This window comes from Colletotrichum paranaense (assembly GCF_030867605.1).
Source record: "Colletotrichum paranaense strain IMI 384185 chromosome Unknown Scaffold_13.1, whole genome shotgun sequence".
Taxonomy (NCBI): Eukaryota; Fungi; Ascomycota; class Sordariomycetes; order Glomerellales; family Glomerellaceae; genus Colletotrichum; species Colletotrichum paranaense.
In genome coordinates, this window is record NW_026848971.1 from 837,964 (window position 1) to 862,775 (window position 24,812).

Here is a 24,812-nt window from a genome sequence, read left to right on the forward strand (position 1 = left end):
GAAGTTTCCTAGGTTTTCCCTCCTGACACCTCAGCGAAAGAAAATGAAGTGCCCGATACCAGCTTTTCAGAATATTTATCAGACCAAGGTAGACGTAGATGCGAGCGACCTGACTATTGCCAGCGGCGAGCTATATTATCACCGCCTTGTCTCTCATGACGCCCTGGCATGATTCTAGACAACCCCCAACCATCCGCACCGCTTGGCCACTCCACCGTTGATTAGCTACTTCTAGATGTTTTGCTGCATATTTCATGCAGATTCCCTGCACTTGGGAGGCCAGCTCAACATCAGTACATTGCGGCACGGCTACCAAACTATCCCGGATGAGCAGCATTTCATGTTGGGGATTATGGACTCCAAGGTGCTGCCCAGCGAGTTCCAAGAATAAGATTTGTTTGATTGGTACCGACTGGCTAAGAGGAACAAATGAACCCAGCAAGACGTCAATGAAGGTTACAATGTGTGCGTGCTTACCCTCAACTCAATCAAGCATGGTTGGGGCAATGCCAAGAATGGCAACGCTTCGGCCTTCGATCTTGCCCCATGACGACTTCAGCGTAATCGAGCATTTACCTCTTTCGTCCATAGTACAAGGACCTCAAATGCGATGCCAAGGCGAACATAACGCAAGGATTCGGATACACCAGCTTAGCGTAGGCCTTGCCGGTACGCCGACGACACCATCCGCGGGGTAATGAGTCTCCAACAAATCCGGAGCTCGGAGTTACACTGATTACGGCCTTTATGCAGTCAACATGCACAGCAAGAGTTGCATCACAAGCCAACAGCATGTGAGGTTTCATCGGCTTGGCATGTAGGTACTTCGAAGTTCAGGCAGGTTGTAAGTGTTGGAACCTCTAGTCCGAGGAGTGTATTCTACAGCGAATTGGATTGCTTCATTGCGCCAGGTGGCTGCTGATAAAGATAGAAAAACATCGACATCAGGTTTTTCTAGATTGACGGCATCAAAAGTGAACAGGTGAGGGCCTTCTCAGTTTGGATAGTACCCTGTCTGTCTCATGGAATCACCGAGCTCCAGGGGCAATGACCCCGAAATGCAGTAATGACGCCTTTCCCACCTTGGCTTCATTCACAAATCAAGTTTTCTCTTTCAACTGCGAGATATTCGATAAGTGAGGCATCAGAAAAAAAAAAACCAGGAGGTATGATCTCCGCAATCCAATCAGGTGAATATTCATGAGCGTCTTAGTCGTACGAGTTTGGACAAGTATTTATAAACGGCTGCCTCATATGTACAATAATAAGGACTATAATCTCACGTTGCTCATTTCCAGAACCTACCATTGTGTATTAATGAATGAGAGCATCGGCGATGGCTTGCCTCGGCGTCCGTCAGACCCTCATCCAACAGCTCAGGGGTCAAGATCTTCGTATTCCGGATCTCAGCCTGCTCTTCAGACAATGGCCAAAAGACGCAAGCCCTTGCCTGGAAGGCCTTCGAACTCTTTCTGGAGAGCGGATCGCAAGGTACGGCACCGGATAAAGCCTCCAGTCAGTCTTTAGCAGCATGGTTAGCTGACTAGGCTTTGTTTAGCTTCACTAAGTTGCCCAAGAGCCGGATTTCAATGTCAAAAATCGATGTAGGACTATTCATATCAACTTGGTACCCTGGAGTGAACCTGGAACGGGGAGATATCCTGTGTTGTGTAGTCCTCTGGGTGCGTTCACTTTCTTGTCAAGTTGTATGCAATTAACTCCGGCTAAACATTTCAGCTATTCACATGGGATGACCGTAAGTGTACGAGATGACTGCTACAGGTTTTTTGACTGACTCCAGCAGAAATCGATGAAAAGGGGGGGCATCTGTACGACAATCTTCAAGCCGCACACGTTTTCCGGCGAGAAACCCTCGAATACGTGCGACACTGCCTTCGTCTTTCCGACAATGAGGCCTCCCATGAAGTTCAGACGAATTATATCATCGCTTTTTTCAAAGTAATTGGCGATGCGGTGTGCGAGGCTTATGACTACGGTGAGTCTTTGGCCGAACCTCTGATCGCACCGGGTTCTCTCAGGTCAATTCGTTGCTATCTCTGACCTATTATGCATCAATCAGATCACCGAGAGATTCTTTTCGATGAGATCAAGTTCTTCATAGAGACCTCCGAAACAGAACAGCAGCGTCGGCTTGGCCCTGAGCTCCCGTCTACGCGAGAATACATTGCAACCAGGATGGGAACAGGCGCAGTCAACGTCTGCTTGTTCTTCATTGAGTATGCATATTCGAATACATCTACTTCGGGAGGTTATTGGATGCGCTGACCTTACTAGCTATGCCTGCGGGGTCTCTGTCCCGATCGAAGTCCTCAGAGAGGTGGAAATGAGGACATTATGGGACCAGGCGAACATTCTCGTATGGGCGTATGTTGACTAAGTACTCATACCAATGCGTGTGTATCAGAGCACTAACGGAGACAACCAGCGTCAATGACCTCCTCTCTCTTAAGAAAGAGATAGTAAGCCATCCTCAACGTGGTCTTTCTTTTCTTCTAATAGTAGCGTGTTTGCTGACTCTCAGTCCGAAGGCACAGCAAACGGTCGAGAGCATTGTCCCCTTGCTCTTCAGAGAAACGGAAAGTCTTGATGTTGCAGTCTCCATGGTCACTGAAATGATCCACAAGGCTATCACTGAATTCAACCATGCCGCCGGGTGCCTGATGGCTAAGTTTTCCGATGATGAAACATTAGCGGCTAACCTCAAGACTTACATTGATGGTTGTAAATACATCTGCACTGGCAACCTGACTTGGAGTCTTCAGACAGGCCGGTATGGCCTTTCGCAGCATTCAATTTCCGGGGGCTTGGCTATGCGCTTGTAAAGGGAAAGACTGCAACATCCACAATAGCTTCAGTTAGCTAGTCCTGCAGTAGTTTATGAACAGAAGTAATGGTGACGATTCCTTCGAAGCAGCAAGCGCGGAATAAAGTACTTCGGACTAAGTCAACTCTCTCAATACCGTGCTACAAGATTACGCAATTGGCTATAACGTTATCTGGTCATGTCACGATTGTAATTACCAAAGCCGCGGCACTCAAGGCCCTTAGCGCTTATGAATCAGGTAAGGTAGCTAGCTCATCGTATGAACTTCATTTGTAATGGCCATACCTGCTAATTATAATTGCCGTGATCTGGCCGTTTCCCCATCGACTGCGGCATGATGCCGGCATACAAGTCTCTAGTTTTCTCCAATGCTGATTCTTTTTCAATCTTCGACTAAGTCCGCCGGATTGAAGTACCTAAGACGGGGCATCTTGGAATGATACGTAATTTGATATTACCCCTCTTCCGTAGTACGTATCTATGCACCAACGCCATGTCACAGTCGATGGGATATGAGCTGACTAGATCAGTAGTCAAGTTAGACGCGTTGTTATTTCAGAGATATTCAACGGAAAGCGTTGGTGAAAGAGCACTTACGTGCAATCTTCACCTCTCGATAGTGCAGTTACATCGATCCACCGAAGAGACCCATATACCATGGTGCAAGCGATCCCCGAAATAAGCAGGCAATGGAAGGTTGTCGGTGAAAATGGATTAGATTCTCTACAGTTTTCGGATGAGAAGTCTCCAGAGGTCGGCGATAGCCAGGTTCTAGTCAAAAGTTGGTGCAACACGTTATCCCTGATCGCCCCTTTGTACGTGTTATGATCACTAACACCTGCTCCTAGTCCAAGGCGCCACCTTGAACGTTAGTACTCACTCCTGTTTGATTTATATTCCAGTTGACTGAGCTTGCCGATAGTACCGAGATGTCACAATTACTGAGGGCACATACCCTTGGGACGTCAAACCGGACGTTGTCCCAGGGTCTGACGGCGCAGGCACAGTACTAGCTGTCGGAAAGCACGTTACCCGATTCAAACCAGGCGATGAAGTGGTTACGGCGCTAGCTCAGAGATACATCGCAGGTCCACTTAGCGACGACCTTCCAGAGTCTGGACTTGGTGCCGTACTCGATGGCACTTTTCGCACCATCGGGGTCTTCAGCGAGCAGGGTCTCGTCCCGCTGCCTCGAGGCTTGAGCTTCATTGAAGGCGCAGCCCTGACTTGTGCTGGCGTTACTGCTTGGAACGCCCTCTTTGGACTACCCGGCAGGCAAGTCTCGGCCGGGCAATGGGTTCTCACGCAGGGTACGGGCGGAGTAAGCATCTTTGCCATTCAATTCGCCAAAGCCGTCGGAGCGAGTGTCATTGCCACCACTAGCTCTGCCGAGAAGGCCAAACTTCTTGAGAGGCTCGGTGTTGACCATGTCATCAACTATCTTGAGACGGTCGATTGGGGAAAAGAGGCCAAAAGGTTGACCGGAGGCGTTGGCGTGGATTTGGTCGTCGAAGTTGCGGGACCAACGACTCTAAGACAAAGTCTTGTCAGCTGCAGACTAGACGGAACTATCATCACCACGGGGTTTGCTGGCGGTAACCCGTCTGAGCACGACATGCCAACGTTTTTGGATTCGTGGCTGAGCCTAGTTACGGTTCGAGGAGTTTGGTGTGGCAGTCGGCTACAGCTTGAAGAGATGTCTCGAGCCATCGAGGCCGACGTAGACAGGTTGCGCCCTGTCATTGATCCCAAGGTCTTCAATCTGGAACAACTAAAAGAGGCGTACGAGTATCTGCGGTCAGGAAAACACCAAGGAAAAGTTGGCATTGAGATCAATTGAAGCGGCTGAGCATTGCTCAGATGGAAAATGTCTTTAATTCGCAATTCCTCCACGAAGGATGTCTCTTCGATGCAAAAACAAGGTTTCTTATGCATTCTTCGCTGTGCATCACTTGTGGACATGAACCAGGTCTTGATCTTTCTCTGTAACTCATCATCGTTGTTCAGTAGACACCAATAATTCAGAGTTTATTGGGTAGGAAAGCCCCATCAGTATCCCAAGAGATATGTCTCTGGAAGCATGCATTAGTGAGGCTCAAGGCAACCTTTCTGACTGAGTTTGCACTTGGTCAGAACGATGTACTCAGGGTGTTTTAAACCTTGACTTTGCGGCACAAAATACCAAACATCATGAATGCAGCATGAAGAGCAAATTGGCAGGACATTTGCTATTCGTATAGGTAGACGCATCGATGAACGAGGATAGTCTAAGAGACCCAGCAACTGATCATAGACCAAGGTACAACACCAACTTCGTCAAATGACTTATAAACTGTGCCGACAACCAACTTGCTGCTTTCTGTTGAGTCATGGCTAACTTATCTCATACTCACCAATGCAGCTCAAGATTGAGAGATGCAAGAAGCAAAAGTCTAAGCTCCTAGTATTTGGCCAAAGCTTCCCGAAAGGAGCTTCTCCGCAATGGGTAGACAAAGTCAATTATACTACACTCACTATAGGCACATGGCCTGTGTTATGCCCTTTGTTTTCAATAAGAGTAGAGTTCATGCAAACTTCGTGCCCCTAACTCTAAAGTCAAAATTTTCTGCCGGCAGATTGTACCCTCAATCCGAAGCAATTCTGCCTCAGAGTGTCAACATCCTTCTACCTGCGGGGCAGAGATGTGTCACTGAGATCAATTTACGTCATTCATCCTTTTCATCTGCTCTCATCTCCAACACTCATGCTCATCTGCACATGTTTCGGATGATTGCTGACTGATATTTCGCTCGCGACCAATTCGTCTAGTCTTAAGAAGGAAACTTCCAAACTCTCCTCACTCAATTGCCAGGTGCATCTTAAGCAAATCGTTCGGCTGAGCATTCGGCAAAATAGTCCCTCGCTTAGCGATTGTCCACCAGCGAGAAGAACGGATCGTTAAACTTCCCGGGGAAACGAAACGAAAAGAGCGTTGCCCCAAAACGCAGAGACCATGACGGGACGAAGCTGAGATGGTGCGCGTGTCCAGCTGGGAAGCAAATGCTTGATTCAGGCCAATCGTCTTGCAAAGATGTCGGACGTTAAACGTCCCGATACCTCACAAGTGCCATGCGTCTAAAACCTTCCGACTTTGGCGCAAACTTCATTAGATGACCAGAGCTCATCGTTGTAAACATGACTTGCTGAGACTGCGCTTATTGATGAATTACAACATCTCAACTGGCTTTTGAGGCTTCAACAACGCCTGTCCCACATCCCGGCTCCAACCTCTGTAGCGAGTGTCAGGTTGATTGCAGATTCGTGGAATTCGATGGGGGTCCCTGCTTTCGGGCTCTAGGCCGGTTGGTTCGACGCGCCCCTGACTCAAAGAGATTAGTCGGTGGAGACGGGAGAGAATAAGGGGTGGTGCGCCTCAACTGGGCAGAAGATAGCAACTTCACCCGCATATCAACTCGCACTCTAACAACGCTTGTTGGTCGATGTCATGTTCCTGATTGACATGAAACGCTGTCATTAGAAAGATGCACGTCTTGATCCCCACAAAATCCTTCTTGCTCAAGAATAAGCGCCTGATCGGTGCAACGGCCGACGCACTAAACAAACCTAGACAGATGATGTTGGCCATTTCAAGTCATATCGACAGAGCCCGTTGATTCCGAATGGATCCAACCTAACAAAGCCCTGCAATATCCACCGAGCCGCGTTGCCAGGCATGCCAGTCATTCCCAAAATGTGTTGTTCACCCGTTCGGACGGATGAGGGTCTACAAATGTCCTCCAATCAGTGAGGCCATATTCTTCTTCTGTTGCGGTCGCCAAGACTGGATCTGGAAGATATATAACACATTACCTTGGCACCCTACTTGGCGTTTGTTTCCCCAGCCAGTCTCCGATTCTCACCACCACTCACTTTCTTGTTCGATTCACTACCGTCGTTCTCTTTTCTCCACGCCAAGATGGCCAAGTTTTTCGCCCCTGCTGCGGCTCTGCTGAACGTCGTTCTGGTAGCGGCGTCTCCTCGTGGCCACCACGGATCTCACATTCGTTACACAAACACCATTCCTCGCGCAAGCAACGCAGTAAGTCAGCCCTATGCGATCCACCATCCATCTGATGCGCGCCAAGACCCGGCAATCTGACTGACCCGTTTCTCGCCCACTTTAGACCGGCTGCGTTGTCACCAAGTACGACGACATTGCGAACGCCGTCAAGACATGCACCGATATCACGCTCTCTAACATTGCTGCGCCCTCCAACGGTGCTATCGATCTCTCCAAGCTTCAGACAGGTACCAAGGTCACCTTTGACGGCACAACCGTATGTTTTTTCTCGACTTGCCACTGGAAGAAAGATCTGGTGCTAACTCCGCGCTCAGACTTTTGCCGATACCGTCGACAGCAGCTTCGACCCCATCATCATCTCCGGAACCAACATTGTTGTTACTGGCGCTCCCGGACATGTGATCGAGGGCAATGGTGCGGCCTACTGGGACGGTCTTGGATCCAACGGTGGTGGCGACAAGTGAGTGACTACTTCCTTAAGGCAGACGAAGATTTTGAGCTAACCAGTGAAATCAGGCCTAACCACTTCGTTGTCGTCAAGAAGACCACCAACGCCAAGATCACCAACCTGAACATCAAGAACTGGCCCGTCCACTGCTTCTCCATGACCGGCAACCAGGGTCTCACTGTCTCCGGCCTCGTCCTCGATAACTCTGCCGGTGACGCGCCCAACTCCAAGAGCGGCAGCAAGGCCGCCGCCCACAACAGTGACGGTTTCGACATCTCCTCCAGCGACAACGTCCTTCTCGAGAACATCAAGGTCCACAACCAGGACGACTGCGTCGCCGTCACCAGTGGAACCAAGATCACTGTCAACAACCTCTATTGCTACGGAGGTCACGGCCTCAGCATCGGCTCCATCGGCGGCAAGAGCAACAACACCGTTGACGGCGTTGTCTTTTCCAACTCCCAGGTCGTCAAGAGCTCCAACGGCTGCCGTATCAAGTCCAACTCCAACACCACTGGCGAGGTCAGCAACGTCACGTATAAGAACATCACCCTCACCGATATCGACACCTACGGCATTGATGTCCAGCAGGATTACCTCAACGGTGGCCCAACTGGCTCGCCCACCAACGGAGTCAAGATTTCTGGCATTCACTTCATCGATGTGACTGGAACTGCCACTAGCGACGCCTACAACTACTACATCCTCTGCGGTGACGGCAGCTGCTCCGACATCACCTTTGAGAACACCAAGATCACGGGAGGCGGCAAGACCAGCAGCTGCAACTTCCCCGCCAGCGGATGCCCGGCATAATCGAAAAGACCGTTCTCTGTAAATATTCAAACAATGTGAATAAGGATACAACGCATATATTACGATCTCGTTTTCGCCGACGGCTTCGGCAATCCGACACGGGGCATGTGGGACTTGCGGCGCCGGGTGGGTCCTGGAACAGCTTAGCTAATTGAATCATCTTTCATCATCAGATGCCCTAGCTCGCTCAGTGAACAGTGAACTGACATGTCGGCTAATCAAGTATGAATGATCTTTATGACGGTTATCGAGACTTTCGATACATCCCTAGATATTGGTGACCGTATTGTAGCTTTTGTTGGCTCCTCATTGTCACGTCTTCTGGCAGAGCCGATGTGTTCCGTCCACAGTCTTTTAGGGGCTTGACCAGCACCCTCCGTGGCGCCTTGGCAGACCCCTCAGACTGCATTTAAGCAGCAACGACCCCTAACCCCCCAAGCCTGCACTACCTTACCGTCCTTCCTATGAACATTGCAGCGACCGGAAATGGACTCTGAAAATACACGAAATCAGCCTTCGAGCGGCGCACCACGTCGACAAGCGCTCAATGTGAGCATTGACGTCAAAAAAGGCTGGGCGTTGCTAACAATCTCGCAAGGTCTGCGCGCCATGTCGTGAGAGGAAGACGAAATGTGATGAAGCGAAGCCTTTTTGCGGGCGATGTAGAAGGTTGGGGCTGCAATGTGCATATATCGAGACCGTCACATCAAAGTAATGTAGTATGCTTGCCCTAGTGAAGAGTTACAGTCGACTGACTTTCATCAAGGAAGAACCTCTCTGTCACGGAGTTGAATGACACACTGAAGCGGATGGAAGCTAAGCTGGATGCTCTCATGGAGAGTACTCACGACTTTCGAATCACTTCAGATGGGCAGTCACGGCTACAGAACCATCACGAACCGACAGTTGAGAACCCTGACCCGATGGAAGCAGTCAGTCCGATGAGCGTATTCTCGCCTTCCAAGCTGGGATCGGTCCAGATCCGCCAGGAACTCGCCATCCCGGAGAAGCACTACACGGCACCACAGCATCTTCTCTCCTGGCCTTGTTCTCCGGTTATTATGACGGAGCTTGATCTACGATACCCAGTCGCGTTGGAGATTCAACGACCCAAGATACGCAGAAGTAGAGCACCCCCACGATGCCTTGTTGAAAGTTCCTCGCGAGATGATGGCTGGCTGTCCAACCTGTCGCTGGCGCAATTGCGTGACCTAGCCGACTCTTACTTCAGTCACTTCCACCCGCAGTATCTTGTGTTAGACAAAGACCGATTCTATAGCCATCATCTCAATCAAGCTCTCAGAGTGGGGTTTGCTCGCAATCTTGATAGCTGCTTGGTGGCACTCGTCCTCTCGCTCGGCTCTGTAGCTGCCTGCCAGACTGGTAAAACAGAATGGGCCCAGTCCGACTCAACGGATGCCATGTTAGATCACGAGGCTGGTCTCGGGTTCTACACCATTGCGTGCGATATGTTCCGAGATGTTGAAGAAACCGACTGGGTGAGCGTCCAGTGTCTTTTGCTCATGGCGTAAGTAAAGCTTGGATCTCCTATAGGGAGGCATTTTGAACGCTAATGGCGCTTGACAGTCTTTACAACTCATCAGTCTTGAGAATTCATGACTCTTGGAGTTTCATTCACAAAGCGTGCTCTCTGATCATGATCTTGCTGCCGCTGTAGGTCCGGTGATTTGTAGATTGCTGGCCAGGATGCGAAATTCACTAACAGGTTGGCATCAGGCAGGCGAAACTAGAAGCGCACCACTGCCAGCTGTACTGGATTGCGTATCTGCAAGAAAGGTACCAACACTTTCGGCTTTGGCCCTCAAAGTCTTTCGTGCTAATCAAGTCAAAGCCAAATTCTTGTCGAGTATGACTTCCCGCCTAGCGGCTTGAGTAGTCTCGAAAGTGCAGTGCCCTTGCCGCTACTGCCCGACTCTGGCGCAGACTCTCAGGGCAAAGACACGCAATTCTACTTCTTGGCACTTGTTGCTATGAGGAGACTCCTAAACCGAATACACCTTCATCTGTATAACAAAGGTCAAAGAACCTCCGTTGTGCACGAGATTTGTTGCGAATGCTGATTCAACTATAGAAAGAGTTCAGCCCCCATCCCATTCTATTCTGGGTGAATTGAGCCGTCAAATCGAGGAGTGGAAAGCGTGTCTCCCAGTCGCGCTCCAATTCGAGACCTTCTCGCTTTTCGAAGAGGTCAGGCTCCTTTCCTCGCATCCAGTCAGACCAATGCAACAAAGGTTGAGAGGACACCTGAAGGCACGCTATTGCGCTGCAAAGACGATCCTCTACCGTTCTCACGTGCACCGCTGTCTACATGCCTCGGCAATCTCTGCTCTATCCGACGAAGACATGTTAGGCGCCAAGGTAGCGGTTTCCTCTGCCATCATTGGGGTATTGCATGGTGGAATCCTCCAGGAGCCATTCGGGCTCCTTCTCTTCCCCATCAACTCTTGGAGAACGTAAGCATCCAGTCACTCTTGATGACCGACGACCGACCAGCTGATGTGCCTCATAGTCTTTTCGGAATCGAAATTCAGATCAAGTTCATCCTACGCAATGAAGAGCTGTCTAAAATCCTATTGCCGGAAGGCTGGGAAATCACACACCAGGCTCGAGAAATGGCAGCCGGAGCGGCGTCTCGGTTTTCGCCAACGATTGCGAAGGATTGTGAGATTCTTCGCATGCTGTCTTGATCAAGAGAGATATATGAATCATCCAGAACAGAGATAACCGCAACCAGCGTGTCATAGTTACCAACAGCTACTCTATACCCGGTTCGTGACCTCAACTCAATGAACCCACTGGAAAGCATTCGTCGACTGGAATCCGGCGCCCAGCCCTTCCTCCCTAGAATCCCTTGCCGCACTCACCCTGAACCCCGCGTTGGCCTCCACCACCCACTTCTGAACGCTATCATCCCAGTATGATATGCTCACCTTGTCGAGAGTCGTCCAAGCGGTTACTGTCTCTCCGGGCCGTACGAGAACCTTGTCCCAGCCCTTAAGCTCCTTGAGCGGGCGGCCCAGCCGAGGCTTCGACACAGGAGCGACGTAGAACTGCACAATCTCTTTGCCTTCGCGCTTGCCCGTGTTCGTCACGTCAACTTCGACTTCAATCCTTCCGGTCTCCTCTAGTACGTCGGCACTCAGTCTTAGGTTGGAGTACTCAAAGGTGGTGTACGAGAGACCAGCCCCGAAAGGGAACAGTGGTTCGATCTTGCGGTGATCGTAGTACTTGTACCCAAGATAGATGCCCTCTCCATAGTGAACCACGTCGTTCTCACCGGGATAATTGTCGAATGATGGCGTGTCCTCAATGCGGCGCGGGAACGTGATTGGAAGCTTCCCGCACGGATTCGCCGCCCCAAGGAGGACGTCCGCCAAGCTGTTACCCAGCTCTTGACCTTGGTACCAAGCTTGAATGACAGCCGGGACCTCTTCAATCCAGGGCATCGTGATGGGGCTTCCCGTTTGGTTTACCACGATAACGTTGGGATTCGCCTTGGCCACGGCAGAGATCAGCTCGTTGGACCGGCCAGGCAAGTCCATGGACACCATGTCGCTCGTCTCCGTCTCCCAGTCCTGGTCCTTTCCTACAACGACGACGGCAACATCACTCGTCCTGGCAAGCTCGATGGCGTTTTGAAACATTGCGTCAAGGTCTCCGGGGTTCTCTAGGAACCCGATGCGACCGCCATCTTGGACCTCCTCACGCTCCAACATGCCCATGTATGTCAAATCATACGGCTTCGGTTCACGGCTGAGCGACTCAAGCACAAGTTCATATGATCTACCAGCTTCGAGGGCGACATCGACTCGCTCCTCGGGTGAGCCGTAGCTCATGAAGAGAGATGACTTGGGCGACCACCACCTCCGCTCGATATCAATAATAACCTTTCCGTCGAGGATCAGCTTGCCAGGGCCACAGCTTGAGAGGGATAGCTGATGAACCCCACTCGTCTTGGGCGTGAGTATCGTCCTGGCACGGTAGGAATATCGCTCTCCGGTCGTCAGCTCAGGAGGGAGCCCATCGTAGCAAACCAGGTTCGAACTCGGCCGGTGCTCTACCATGAACGGGTTGCCTTCGTGCTTCATGTTTCTCCAAAGAGACAAAACAAATCCAGGGCTGTTGGTTTCGGGGTTTTTCATGATAGTAGGGTCCATAAGGGGTAGATATCGATGCGTAAGGATTCCGGGTTGAGTTGCAACCTTGGCTGTCGGGAACGCCTCAGAGAGCTCCCTTTTGAAGGATCCAAAAGGCGTGGTACGGTAGTGAGGCGCGAGGTTGGAGCTACCACCTCCCGTGGCCACCGATCTAGCAGCGTTGGGGCCGATCAAAGCAATGGTCTTGCCACCGATATCTGTGAGGGGCAAGGTCGACTTATCGTTCTTCAGGAGAACAATGCCTGCATGTTTCGTTAGTTGACTTCACTTGAGCATCTCGCTTGAATGGGCACAAACCTTCTGCACCTGCGCGACGCAGAATCTTCCGATGCTCGGGGAGATCAACGGCTCGCTCCGGCTCTTCCTTCCAATCTGGTATCTGGCTTTTGCCGGTCTTGTGTAGTAGCTCCAGGACTCTTGCGGCAGATGCATCAATGAAAGAGGTGTCAACCAGGCCTTTGCTATGTGCCTCGAGAAGGTGTTTGCCCCTTCGCCTGACCGGTCCAGGCATCTCCAGATCCAATCTGATTCTTCGTTAGTCAAATATTCGCCAAAGGCGGTGGCTTCTGATTCAAGGCTTACCCTGCTGTCAACGAAGGTACGATGCTATTCGTCCCAAACCAGTCACTCATCACCAATCCATCCCAGCCCCATTCACCACGGAGGATGTCTCTGATGAGGTAGTGATGTGCCGAGCAGAAGTCGCCATTGATCCTGTTGTAAGCTGTCATGATGGACCACGGGTTACTATCGCGGACTGCAATCTGAAAAGGTTGCAGGTGAATTTCGCGTAGAGCACGCTCGTGGATCTTCTCATCTATGAAGAAACGGCGATTCTCCTGGTCGTTTGCGGCATAGTGCTTGACGCAGGCTCCGATACCAGCAGCTTGGATCGTGTTGATGTACTCGGCGGCCAGTTTGCCCGTCAGGAAAGGGTCTTCGCTGTAGGCTTCGAAGTTACGCCCGCCTAGTGGAGTACGAGGGATGCATACTATGCAGGTGTCAGACTAATACCAGAAATCGAGGCTTCTACTTGCAGCAGTCAAGACCTTACCTGTTGGGCCTAAAAGAACATCTACCCCTTTGCTCTTAGCTTCCGCTATCAAAATCTGTGAGACATCGTTGATGACTTGCTTGTCCCACGTAGCAGCCAACGACACCCTTTCGTATTTGTCAGATATGGCTGTATTCAGGCGGGAGCTGCTACAGTTACTCACCCAGACGGCAACGAGGCTGCAGTGACCCCATCAACAAAGATACCACCGCGAACTCCGGTAGGCCCATCAGAGGTCTTGATTCGGGAGATGCCCAATCTCGGGATGGGATTCGTCCGCCAGAGGTCTTCGCCTGTCAGTAGCAACACCTTCTCCTCGAGAGTCATATGCTTCAATTTTTCTTGAGAGAACGATTTCGGGTCTTGGGGTGCTTGAGGCACATTGATGCGCGATGCATCATGGTCTCGGCCTCGTTTCTCAGTGTCAAGCATGTTGCTAGTGAGTGATGGGGTTAAGGTAGGAATTGAGTGTGAGCACTGAGGAAACTGAAGTTAGAATTGATCTCTTTGCGTGCCTCTAAGAAACCAATGAGTTTAACAGACCCTCGCCCAGGTTCAGAGTAGGGGCTCATTTATAAGCAGCGAAGATTGACTTCCTTATGGGTATAAGCCAATGCAGGAGACTTAGGAACAACGCGTGCTAGGCTGGGGTTTTGTAACGCCCATGATCGGACCGAGTCCGTTTCTCCCCGGCGGGATTAGCTGCAAAGAGCCAAGCAGCATTGGTACAGCTCCCGATGTGTCGGGATGGGCAACTATGCGGGACACACTCACGACCCCCACCAAAGACGAGGGGGACGGAGTCAGTCCGTCTCTCCCCGCGCCTACGTGACACCCTTGCCGTTTTGGGGAATAGCCTCGTCCCTCGAGAACAATGCCAAGACCTGGGGAACCCTCCCCCGCAGAGCCGATCCGGGGTCGGACTCGAACGGAACCAGATCATGGGGTCAGGTTCGACGCCATGTCGTATGTTACCGGGTAGAGCTTATCGAGCCTAGGTTCTACTTGCTCGAGGAAACATTCCTCCTTGAATATGTCTGTTGGTTGGCGACTATGTTAGATCATGGCTGTCATACAGCATAAATAGACCCGCGAAGCCCGGGTGAACAAGTCATCGTTCTCACAGCCATCTTCATCTATACTGGCCTTTGAATGTCCAACAAGATGGACTCCGAGTCTCTGCCCCCGCGGGCCCAGACCGTGGAAGAGATCCTGGCCTCAGACAACCACTCCGCCCTCTCCTCCCTCACTCCATCCCTCATCCGCCTCTACAGTATCCTCGCCCCAGCCTGCCTCGTCGTATGCGCAACAAACGGCTACGACGGCTCCGTCCTGACGGGCCTCCAAGGCGTCGCCGCCTGGAACCGCGAATTCGGAAGTCCCAAAGGCGCCCTTCTCGGCTTCACCAGCGCGGCCTACCCCCTCGGCGCAATCATTTCCACCCCTTTTTCCGCCTTCGTCTCGGACCGCTTCGGACGGAAATGGTCCATCCTCACGGGGAGCAGCATCATGATTATTGGCGTGCTGATCCAGTGCCTCAGCCACTCCATCGGACAATTCATCGGCGGCCGCATCGTCGTCGGCTTCGGCATCACCATGGCCCTCGCCGCGGCGCCGGTGCTCATCTCGGAGCTCGCGCACCCAAGGCACCGCGTGTTATTCGGCTCGCTCTATAATACCAGCTTCTACCTCGGCGCCCTCACGGCGGGGTGGGTGACGTTTGGGAGCTACCGCATCGCCGGTTCGTGGGCGTGGCGGCTTCCTACAATGTTGCAGGCGCTCCCGGCGGTCATCCAGATGGGTTTCGTCTGGTTCCTAGACGAGTCTCCTCGTTGGCTTTGTTACAAGGACCGAGATGACGAGGCATTTGGCATCCTTGTGAAGCATCACGGGGGTGGGGACCCGTCCGACCCGCTGGTCGTTGCAGAGTTTCACGAGATGAAGGTGGCTTTGCAGCTGGAGAAGCAGGTCAAGGATGTAGGACCAAAGCTGTTCTTCAAGACACCAGCCAACAGGAAGAGACTCTTAATCCTCCTTACTCTCGCCGTGTTCGGCCAGTGGAGTGGTAACGGTTTGGTGTCATACTACTTGACAAAGATATTCACCAGCATCGGCATCACTAGCCAACGCGAGCAGACCATGCTCAACGGAGTCATCAGCACCGTGAACTACGCCACGGCTCTGTTTGCGGCAGCGCTTTCAACTAAGATCGGCCGCCGGTGGATGTTTGTCGGAGGCGGCATTGCTATGTGGCTCACCTTTTCGTCGCTGACGGCCAGTATCGCGGTGTACAACACAACGGGCACTACAGCTGCTAGCCAGGCTGCGCTTGCCTTCATCTTTATCTTCTACGCCGCCTTCAATATTTGTCTCAACCCCTTGCTCTTCCTCTACCCCACGGAGATTCTTCCGTTTAGGCTTCGGGCTATGGGTCTTAGTATCCTCGTCTTTGCTAACAAGGCCGCGTCGTTCTTCAACCAGTTTGTCAATCCGATCGGTATGGACTCTCTGGGTTGGAAGTACTACTTGGTATATGTAGTGTGGCTTGTGATTGAAGTGGCCGTCTTTTACTTCTTATACCCTGAGACCAGAGGCCACAGCCTAGAACGTATGCAGGAAGTATTTGGGGAAGAGGTGAAGGATGATGGGCTGGACGAGAAGGGCTCGGTAGTCAAGGATATGAGGGTCATAGAACACAGGGAATGAATGAAGTCGTGGCAGCCAACGACAACCCGAGAAACATCATGCCGGTTTCTGTACATGTATACTCGTGATGATATGTGATATCCAATTCTCAGTATTTCAGGTAATTTACTTGGTTCTCTGTACTATAGCACACTTCATCCAGGCCGAGCACTGAAGCTGAACAAACTGAAGGGGATGAAGGGCGATGACAGGTCTCGAAGGGGTGATTGGGAATGATGGCTATTTCTATGAAAGGCACTCGCTCCTCTCATACCTGCGGGTATCAAGGTCAAGGTTGATCATTATCGTCTTGGAGTTGGCGATGCCGGCGCTGAGGCGCAAAACCTGGTCAAATATTTTGCCATTATAACGGCCAGTCAACCGCAAGACAAAACGTGAAGTTGCATGCCACTCGAGCACCCATCTCAAAATAAGCTCAGAGCAAACCCAAACATTCAGAATAAGAGCTATCCTTGTAATAATCAATGCCAAAAAACGCAAAATGAAAGGGACGAGACTCGAACTCGCGCGGGTTGCCCCACCAGGAAACAGATGTTAAGCTGACCTTAACCTGGCGCCATAACCAACTCGGCCACCCTTCCGTGACGATGCTCGCTCCGAGGAAGTCCTCGATGCGATTGCGGATGCCGGTGAGAGCCGGGGAAGTTATTCATATTCCGGGTTGTGATTGAGTGGGAGTTTTGTGTGCGGGTGGGCGGGCTCCGTCAGGGCTATGGAGCCAGGTTGAGAAATGATCCACCGGCGAGCGGAGGGGACCATGTGAACATGCAATGCGAAAAAGTGTGTTCCGTAGGAGATGACACTCCCGAGACGATGGCGTTGACGCGGCGGCTCCGGAAGCGCGCGGGAAGAAGCTTCGGCATCCCGTCGAGGCCCGCGGCCGTCCTGGGAAGAACCTGGGCGCGACGTCGCGGTGCGAAAGGGCTACGTTCATGCCAGCGGGCGGCCTCTGTAGTACATTCTGTGTATCGCGAACGCAGCAGGCTGTGTGAGAATGCGCCACTATCACCTGTTGGATATCGCGATATCCTCACGTACATCTTGAACCGTTGGCTCATCTAGAGAGATGCAGTCAGTCAATGACGTCGAATAAAGTTCCCAACAGCGTTTGGTTGACGAACAAAGCCGTTGGTCCGTTGCGGCTGAGACCCGACGGATGGGGGATACTTTCCGCCAATGTGCCCGCCAAACCGCAGCCGGTTCACAACGTGCCAAATGCACAAATTAGGGGAAATGTCTTGGCATAAAACATGCAAAAGTCGAAACGCTGTTAGTATGCGCAAGTGAGGCATTGGAGGAATGCACACACGACGCAAAGTCCTTATTCACCAGCTGGTCATCACAACTCCAGGAAGCACCTTACGTGGTATAATGTTCATCGTGCCGCTATCCGGCATAAACAATGCTACGGAGTGCAATTGCATCACGAGAACAAGGCCCGCAGAAACGTCAAAAGTCTCGTCCCGCCGCGCCCCGAAATACAGAGTTGCCAAAAATACCCGAACGAGATTGACTATTTAAGAGTCTGGGAGGAAACCAATATTGGCTGGCAGAGACCAAGTTAGCAACTGGCAAATCGTACAGTATGCACTAGGCACGCAAACCCGGCCCTGCATCTTGAATTCTTGGATGATCACCAACAAGGTCAGGGCATGCCCGTGGCCGCCGTAATGCACTGCCACTCGCCTTTCCAACACTATTGAGTATTGACTCTTTTAGCGAGAAAAGCCAAGTTTTTCTCTCGTCTTCATCGAATCGATCCTTCGTCTCTTTCTTTATTGTTTCTTTTCGTCTGGTCTAATTTGATCTGATCTGACCAGTGCTAAAGTAAACAAATCAGATATTTTTCTGAACGAATGGGATGAACATGCATAAATCAGAATAAACAACGGACGCGCGTTCTCCACTCTCAGCTCACCCCCTTCCAAGATTTTTTTCCTCGCCGTCTTCCTGATCCGGTCGGTAACCTGTGCCGTTGAACTCTGTTTGCCCGTCTTGCGTCTAGCGCCAGGTACAGCAACCTCATGATTCGTCGCGTACCTGGATTCGCTCCGCTGACGAGTCGAGATCGTTTGTATCCAGACGGAGGTAACACGATCGGGGTTTCCAGAAGTTTTTGCCTCCGTATGAAATCGTGCACAACTTTCAGTGAGCGAATGAGTTCAAACACATCCCAAGCCTGCCGAACAACGGCGTCCGACGGCGCGACACCGAACACGAAGCCGTCTCTTCCCGTCACCAGTTTCCAGAATATGTTGCGAGTTCTCTTACTCGGGTCCAAGCTCTAAATTTAGCTTGCCACTGCGCCTGGATATGTGGGAATGCATTTCCTCTTTCGTCCACTCTCCCAATACCCACTCTCTACCGTGCATCAGTGTGAGCCCGTATGAATACACAGTGCTCTTTCTCTCGAGTCTCGAATCTCTCTCTCTTCCAGAGTTTCTAACTTCTCCAGTCTCCTCTCGCTTCCTCAGCGGGGACGTGACATCCCCTGACCAGGAGAAGGAAATATGAACCAAAGAGAGAAACGGAGCCCGTTCGACGGTCCAGACCTCGTATGCCTGCCAACAACCCAGGTGCCTATACCAAGTGCGGCCTCCTCGAGGGTGGGGATTGATCAGCACCATCTCATTTCCCGACGTCTGGGGGGTGGGATGCCAAATGGGTGGTAGTGGTGGTGGTGACCATGGGGGTGGATGGGAGGGAGGCTCCTCTTGGCCGGCTTGGCTGCCACCGCGCTTGGCCCAATTGCATCGTAAATCAAGGCCGGGCAATGGGTGTGCGGCCCGCAGCACACCTCTACCTGGAGGCTAACCGAACCGATTCGTTCATTTGCTCGGGAGGAACAGCTCGAGCCCTGTATGACGCGATTAGACTGCTGAATACTCACTGCTATGAATCTTCACACACTGAACAGTGGGGAGGACTTTGAGTATGTCACATAGAAAGATATTCGTCAAGTGTCACAGAGTCACCGGGCATTTGAAATGATAATGAGTGTATGGATTAATCACATTTTTTCTCCATCAGTCTATCCTCGATCTATCCATGATTATGATACCGAAAAAAACACATGTCCAGAAGGGGGAATCAAAAGACACCTTGCCAATGCGCTAGAAAAATTTGACCACAAGACGAGTGAGTGCACTACTCTCCTCGCGCCTCTTAGTAGAGGAGGGCGAAAGCGCCGGCAACGACGGCCAGAGCACCGGTGGTGAAGGCCTGGAGGCCGGCGGCGCCAGAGCCAGCAACCGCGGAGGGCGTGCTGCTGGCGCTGGATCCAGAGCCGGATCCGCTGCCGGAGGAGCCGGAACCGGAGGTGGCAGAGGGAGCGGCAGTGGAGACGGTCGAGTTAGAACCGCTGCCAGAGCCGCTTCCAGAGCCGGAGCCGGAGCCGGAGCCGGAGCCGCCGCTGGTGCTGTTGCCGGAGCCAGAGCTGGCGCCAGAGGAAGCGCTGGGCTTAGCGGTGGCAGTACCGGAGGCAGAGGCGGTCTTGGTGCTGGAGGGAGTGTCGAAGGTGGTGGGGCAGGTGAGGTTGAACAGAGGGGTGGTGGACAGGTCCTTCGTGATGGCGAACTTCATAGAGTTGTCGGGGTTGGAGTCGCGAAGGTTGTACCAGAAGGTGGGGACCTTGTTGAAGAGCTTGCGGCAACCGACCTCCTGCCAGTACTTCTGAGCGTTCTTGGCGCTGGGAACGGCCTGGTCCCAAGTCTCGCCGGTGACGGGCCAGCCGGTCTCGGTGACCCAGACGGGCTTGCCGCCAGCGGTGGCGACGGTGGCATCGTAGGCCTTGTCGAAGAGGGAACCAGCGTTGTCGATGGTGTTGCCCTTGTCGTTCTCGTAGTAGGGGTACTCGTCAACACCAACCCAGTCAACGGCGTCGAGGACGGGCTTGTTGGTGGAGTTTCCCCAGACATCCCAGGTGTCGACGTGGCCGATGGAGACCTTGGACAGAGGGGTGTCCTTGAAGGCGGTCTTGAAGTCGTTGATGAAGCCGACGAGGGTCTTGGGGTCCGCACCGACACCAGACTTGTTCTTGACACCGGTGACGGAGTTGCGGTACAAGTCCTCAGAACCGATGGAGGCACCGATGATGAGGTCGGTGAGCTTGGTGCCGTACTTGGTGACGGCGGTCTTCAGGGCATTGATCTCCTTGTCAATGTTGTCGGTGCCGGAGGTCCAGATACCGAGAAGGATGTAGGTCTTGGTCTCGATGGCAGCCTCGAAAGCCTCAATGGGGTCCTGGGTGGAGTAGGCCTGGATGTTGGTGTAGAGGCGGACGGCGTTGAAGTCGCCGGGAGCACCCTCGAGGCCCTGGGCAGTCTTGAACTCGGCCTCGAAGTCGGCCTTGAACTTGGCGGAGCGGTCGGCCTTGGTGGCACCAGAGTTGAAGCCGAGGTAGTTCTGAGCCTCGACGGTGGCCGCCAGGGCAGTGAGGGCAGCGAGAGAGATGGAGGCCTTCATTTTGATTGGATTAATGTGTTAAGAAACGGTCGAAATAATAAAATCGTCGAGCAGAGGAAAAGGGTCCCAGGGTGGTAATTAAGGGCGGACTGGGGAAGGCCTTTTTTGTCGTTGTTCCGAGACTCTTTGGCTGTGACTATAATAAACAAAAGAGTGTAGTGAGTTGGTGGTTGTCGTGGACCAAAAAGAATGACTGGGAAGAGTGAAAGAGTGAACAGGTCCAAAGGAGGAATCGACAACGGGTGGGACAAAGATGTCTATAAAACACAAAAGGAGGGAAGACGGGGGTCACAGTCAAAAGAGGAGTGGAGTGAAGGAGGAGAGAGAAGAAAAGAGTGGAGGAAAACAATGACGGTCGTATTGGCACGTCACGAAATTAAGGAGAGCCCGGGGGTACGGGGTACTTGGGTACCTCACTTGCATATGTACATCACGTGAGGGCTCACAACACCGCACACCTAAGTTCCAGGGGAGACTCGAAGACCTGACCTTCAGGGCGGTGGCTCCACCGAGGTGTCCAAGTTTGTTTTCCGGGGCTGAATCGATACGTGGAAACCTGGCAATCGAGGCCTGGCGAAGTTGGAACCTGAGGTGGCAGTGGATGGGGGGAAAAAACCAGGCACCACCAGGCATGAGTAGGTACATCGGGTAGGTACCTGGCATTAGCAGCCAGCCCGCTGGGGCCGCCTCCACTTGTGCTGCCACTTGCGCTGCCACTTGTGCTGGAAGGCACCTGAACTTCCTCAATCCTCAAGGACCTGAAGATCTCTCAGCCAATGCATGCACCTGAAGCGTCCCCATTGGACGAACCAACGCTTTGGCTGACGCAGGGGGAACTTGGTGGAAAAGAACGGACCATGCATTGACACCGGATTGCTCCTTCTTCGCCGATGTCGTCCCATCATCTATGCATCTCTGCTTGCATCTTTCGCTGTCATCAGCCCGTATAACGTACCTCCACTGACGGATATTCAATATTTATTCTGTGCGCTGTGCCTGGACTCCCGCCCATTGTCACGCCTGCATGCATGACGCTGTCCACTCAACATTCTCTCTTGACTATTCTCATATCTACACTGGTAACTGCATCGATCCCTTGGTGACGCCGGACAGCCGAAGCCTGGACCGCCAATGGACACGGCCACGCAGTAGATACGCACAAATAGAACACAACGCAACGCCACTACGCGATCGCCAACATTCCTCTCTCGTGTGAGCTGCGTCAGTCTTTGCCAGGACCCTACCCGCTTGCCCGATCATGGGTGAGACATTCGGAATCAAACCAGCTCATGTCTTGGGTCGGTGAAATGTTCCAAGAAGAAACAAATCTAACAGCTGAATCCGCCACCCCGTCCGCCATGGCGCCATGCGCGCTTAGCTAATCGCCATATCATGCACGCCTTAGGGAGAGATATGCAAGGATATGCAAGCATCCTGCACTACTTCAACGACCATATTGAATGATGTGTACGTAGTAATAGCATGTGAATGTTCTCTATAACGGCTGTTTCCTATACGCTATGTCGAGCATACCCAGGGTCTATACATGATGGCTTCTTTCAGGTCGAACTCCAGAGGCCAAGCTCCCGGCCCAAGACATGGTCGCAGGCCTCAAGCATCTACTTGCATCTTGAAGTCGAGGATTCTTCAAGTCTCGAAAAGGCCAACCGGACCATCTTCCCCCTCCAACCACCTCTCCATACTCTGGTACATCTTGCTGCAAGCCCTCTCGTCCTCTCCCGTGATAAGCTTGGCATCAATCTCGTACCCCAAAGTACTCTGCGCAGCTCCGAGGTATCTGTATTCCGCAGGATACCTAGCCAGCACCTCGTCCGCGAAGACTGGTGCCCTGGCCCCATCCACGGGTACAATCTTGTCCTTTTCATATATAAGTTTGACGTACGCAGCTTTCCAGTGTTTCTCATCCCTCTCGATACCATCACCTCTCTCTCCCTTCGTCTTCTCATAGAAAAAGAGGAACCGACAGTCACAGTCGACGTCGTACTCGTAGCCGTCGTGGTGCTTGAAGCGTTGGGTAATGGTGGCCTTCATCTTGCCCACGGCGCGGCCCGTATCTGGTTTCAGCTCAACAAGAGTGCCGCATTCACGGTGCATGATGGAGGCCCCTGACGACTTGCCCGCGATGGACATGCGAATGAAGTCGTCAATGGGCTGTGCGCCGCTCCAAGCTGTGACATGCCATATGGCGTTAGCTTCAGGGGCAAGCAAGATACTTCTGAGAGTAGAAGCATCGTGGGAAGGGCCTTAGTGATTCAACGCACTGGTCCAAACGTAGGCATCCTTGATGAAGAGGGAGCGGTAGTTGGCCCATTCGCTTGCATCGCGGTAGACAGGCCAGCCTTTGCAGAGCTCAGAAACGGCGAGACGGTCGAGGAGTTCGCTGGAGTTACCTCCGATGTGGGAGAAATGGCGGGTATGTAGGTCTGTCATTGTTTGAGAGCTGATGTAATTAAATGATGCTTCAATAGGGGTCTGAATCTCTGCAAAGCCGTGGTGAAGTCGTGGCTGAGGTCGGGGTGACTATCGTAGTATGGCAAAATGCGAGTGTTATGATTGAGACGAGGAGAATTAACATGTCCGCTCTGGGTACGTAGGCAGGTAGATGTAACAGACCTTCCCAATTCAAATGCTAGTCCCTACTTCAATGTAACAGCTTTACTTCCCCTATTCATACAGGCAAATCAGAGCATCGTCACACTTCCGAGGTCCGTACCTCCACCAGCAGAGCAGCTACAAACGTGAAACCACGTGGAAACGAATCGTCAGAACCAGCAAAATTCTCTGAATCAAAGAAGTCAACAGAAGTATATACAAAATGTTGAAAAAACAAAAAAACGAACAGACCGGGGGGTCTGTTCAACGCTCTTTGCCTGCAAGGGGCTTCGAACAAGAGCGCTCGCCAGGTTTCACGGAGGACCTGCTAGCACGAGTATGTTTTTACCCTGTCCGCCACCCAATTGAGCCACGCACTCAATGATGGGCTGGGTGTCCGCTGATGGAAGGATCAGTGGCTCTTTCGAATAAGTAAGGTAGGAGGCGTCGGTTCGCGGGGAGGAGAGGACCTTGGTGCCTTCCTCATAGATGTCTAACCTTGCCGGGACGGGAAAGCGCCTTGGTCAGTCCCGGGCACACATCCACGAGAGCTTCGCGGAGAAAGAACCAAGACCTTGAGGGCCAGAGAAGGTTCCAGAGATAGCAACGGTCTTTGGTTCTAGTCCATCTTACCTCGTCAAGACAGCCCTACCTGTCATCCCATATCCACCGCTCTAGATATCCAGCAACTCCAAGTTCGCTCAGAGAAATGCAAGAATGAGATTACTGACAACGCTCTCAGATACACTCCTTCCAGGAAACATACAGAAAGATGAGGACCACCAGCAAAACAACCAGGGCATACTTCCACCACTGGACAGATACCGCACGACCACCCCCATGACAAACACACGTCTTCAAATGCAGTGTTCCCTTCCGCTGGAGTTTCACTCGCTTCAACCCAGGATTCACGCTACCATCACTACCGCTCCCACTCCCACTCTCATCCTCCCCATCAGCCCCACGAACCGGCCTATATCCCTCACCCTTCCACCATCGCAGCGGCGGCGAAACAGGCAACCCAGGAGAATACATAATCCTCCTCAACTTTGACACGCCTCCTCTTCTACCAACAGCAATCGCAGACCCAGCCCGCCCAGCAACGGGTGTACTGGCAGGCGTCCTCGGAATACCCACAGTACCAGGACTAATCCCACCACCAGGCGTCACCGCGCCGAGGCTATCTTCCGCCCGCTCCAGCTCGGCAACCCTCCAGCTTGCTGATGCTGGCGAGTCCTCCGTAGAGGGGTACGGCGACTGATCCCCCCAACCCGGATCCGCTGTCTCCGAGAACGGTTTATTGGAAGTACGCTCTAGAACGGTATCCCATAATGTCTTACATGTCGAAACTGTCGCGGATGGAGGGCTCACGGGAAACGTCGGGGTATCGGCGGAGTCCGGGGACGCTATTGTCGAAAGGGTCGGGGGAACCGGGTGGTCTGGCGTCCAGGGCGCGGGGCTGCGGCCGGCGAGGAGGGGGCTGTTTGCGTGGTGGCGGATGCGGATTGGGTTTGGAGCGCGACGGCGGCGGGGGGAGGAGACGTACATTACGGTACTGGTGGACGGTTTGAGGGGCTGATGAGGAGGTCTCAGGAGATTTAGGCTGGACTCAGGGCTGGGAACTGGGAGAA

General features: G+C 52.4%; 9 protein-coding genes across 9 annotated transcripts; 5 read left to right on the forward strand and 4 right to left on the reverse strand.

The window, feature by feature from the left end:
• Window positions 1–1,336: 1,336 nt before the first annotated feature.
• On the forward strand, window positions 1,337–2,843 carry CPAR01_13745 (uncharacterized protein; the record flags this gene model as incomplete). The annotated part of the gene is made up of 7 exons (XM_060497997.1): window positions 1,337–1,491; window positions 1,559–1,682; window positions 1,738–1,756; window positions 1,805–1,996; window positions 2,081–2,237; window positions 2,296–2,385; window positions 2,447–2,843. The coding sequence occupies 7 exons, from the start codon at window positions 1,337–1,339 to the stop codon at window positions 2,841–2,843; spliced, it is 1,134 nt and encodes a 377-aa protein (XP_060343465.1).
• Window positions 2,844–3,502: 659 nt separating this feature from the next.
• Window positions 3,503–4,685, forward strand: CPAR01_13746 (zinc-binding dehydrogenase; the record flags this gene model as incomplete). Its single annotated transcript, XM_060497998.1, has 3 exons — window positions 3,503–3,626; window positions 3,694–3,713; window positions 3,768–4,685. 3 exons carry the CDS (start codon window positions 3,503–3,505, stop codon window positions 4,683–4,685), a joined length of 1,062 nt encoding a protein of 353 aa, XP_060343466.1.
• A 2,115-nt stretch (window positions 4,686–6,800) lies between these two features.
• Window positions 6,801–8,166, forward strand: CPAR01_13747 (glycosyl hydrolase family 28; the record flags this gene model as incomplete). The annotated part of the gene is made up of 4 exons (XM_060497999.1): window positions 6,801–6,923; window positions 7,009–7,161; window positions 7,220–7,365; window positions 7,422–8,166. 4 exons carry the CDS (start codon window positions 6,801–6,803, stop codon window positions 8,164–8,166), a joined length of 1,167 nt encoding a protein of 388 aa, XP_060343467.1.
• An 833-nt stretch (window positions 8,167–8,999) lies between these two features.
• On the forward strand, window positions 9,000–10,874 carry CPAR01_13748 (uncharacterized protein; the record flags this gene model as incomplete). The annotated part of the gene is made up of 6 exons (XM_060498000.1): window positions 9,000–9,694; window positions 9,754–9,840; window positions 9,904–9,963; window positions 10,019–10,203; window positions 10,259–10,640; window positions 10,697–10,874. The coding sequence occupies 6 exons, from the start codon at window positions 9,000–9,002 to the stop codon at window positions 10,872–10,874; spliced, it is 1,587 nt and encodes a 528-aa protein (XP_060343468.1).
• Window positions 10,875–10,970: 96 nt separating this feature from the next.
• Window positions 10,971–13,830, reverse strand: CPAR01_13749 (uncharacterized protein; the record flags this gene model as incomplete). The annotated part of the gene is made up of 5 exons (XM_060498001.1): window positions 10,971–12,586; window positions 12,642–12,868; window positions 12,927–13,335; window positions 13,399–13,505; window positions 13,562–13,830. 5 exons carry the CDS (start codon window positions 13,828–13,830, stop codon window positions 10,971–10,973), a joined length of 2,628 nt encoding a protein of 875 aa, XP_060343469.1.
• A 732-nt stretch (window positions 13,831–14,562) lies between these two features.
• CPAR01_13750 (uncharacterized protein) lies at window positions 14,563–16,104 on the forward strand (the record flags this gene model as incomplete). The annotated part of the gene is made up of 1 exon (XM_060498002.1): window positions 14,563–16,104. One exon carries the CDS (start codon window positions 14,563–14,565, stop codon window positions 16,102–16,104), a length of 1,542 nt encoding a protein of 513 aa, XP_060343470.1.
• A 3,165-nt stretch (window positions 16,105–19,269) lies between these two features.
• Window positions 19,270–20,568, reverse strand: CPAR01_13751 (glucan 1,3-beta-glucosidase; the record flags this gene model as incomplete). Its single annotated transcript, XM_060498003.1, has 1 exon — window positions 19,270–20,568. One exon carries the CDS (start codon window positions 20,566–20,568, stop codon window positions 19,270–19,272), a length of 1,299 nt encoding a protein of 432 aa, XP_060343471.1.
• A 1,647-nt stretch (window positions 20,569–22,215) lies between these two features.
• Window positions 22,216–23,019, reverse strand: CPAR01_13752 (catabolic 3-dehydroquinase; the record flags this gene model as incomplete). The annotated part of the gene is made up of 2 exons (XM_060498004.1): window positions 22,216–22,757; window positions 22,851–23,019. 2 exons carry the CDS (start codon window positions 23,017–23,019, stop codon window positions 22,216–22,218), a joined length of 711 nt encoding a protein of 236 aa, XP_060343472.1.
• Window positions 23,020–23,919: 900 nt separating this feature from the next.
• On the reverse strand, window positions 23,920–24,729 carry CPAR01_13753 (uncharacterized protein; the record flags this gene model as incomplete). Its single annotated transcript, XM_060498005.1, has 1 exon — window positions 23,920–24,729. One exon carries the CDS (start codon window positions 24,727–24,729, stop codon window positions 23,920–23,922), a length of 810 nt encoding a protein of 269 aa, XP_060343473.1.
• Window positions 24,730–24,812: the final 83 nt, after the last annotated feature.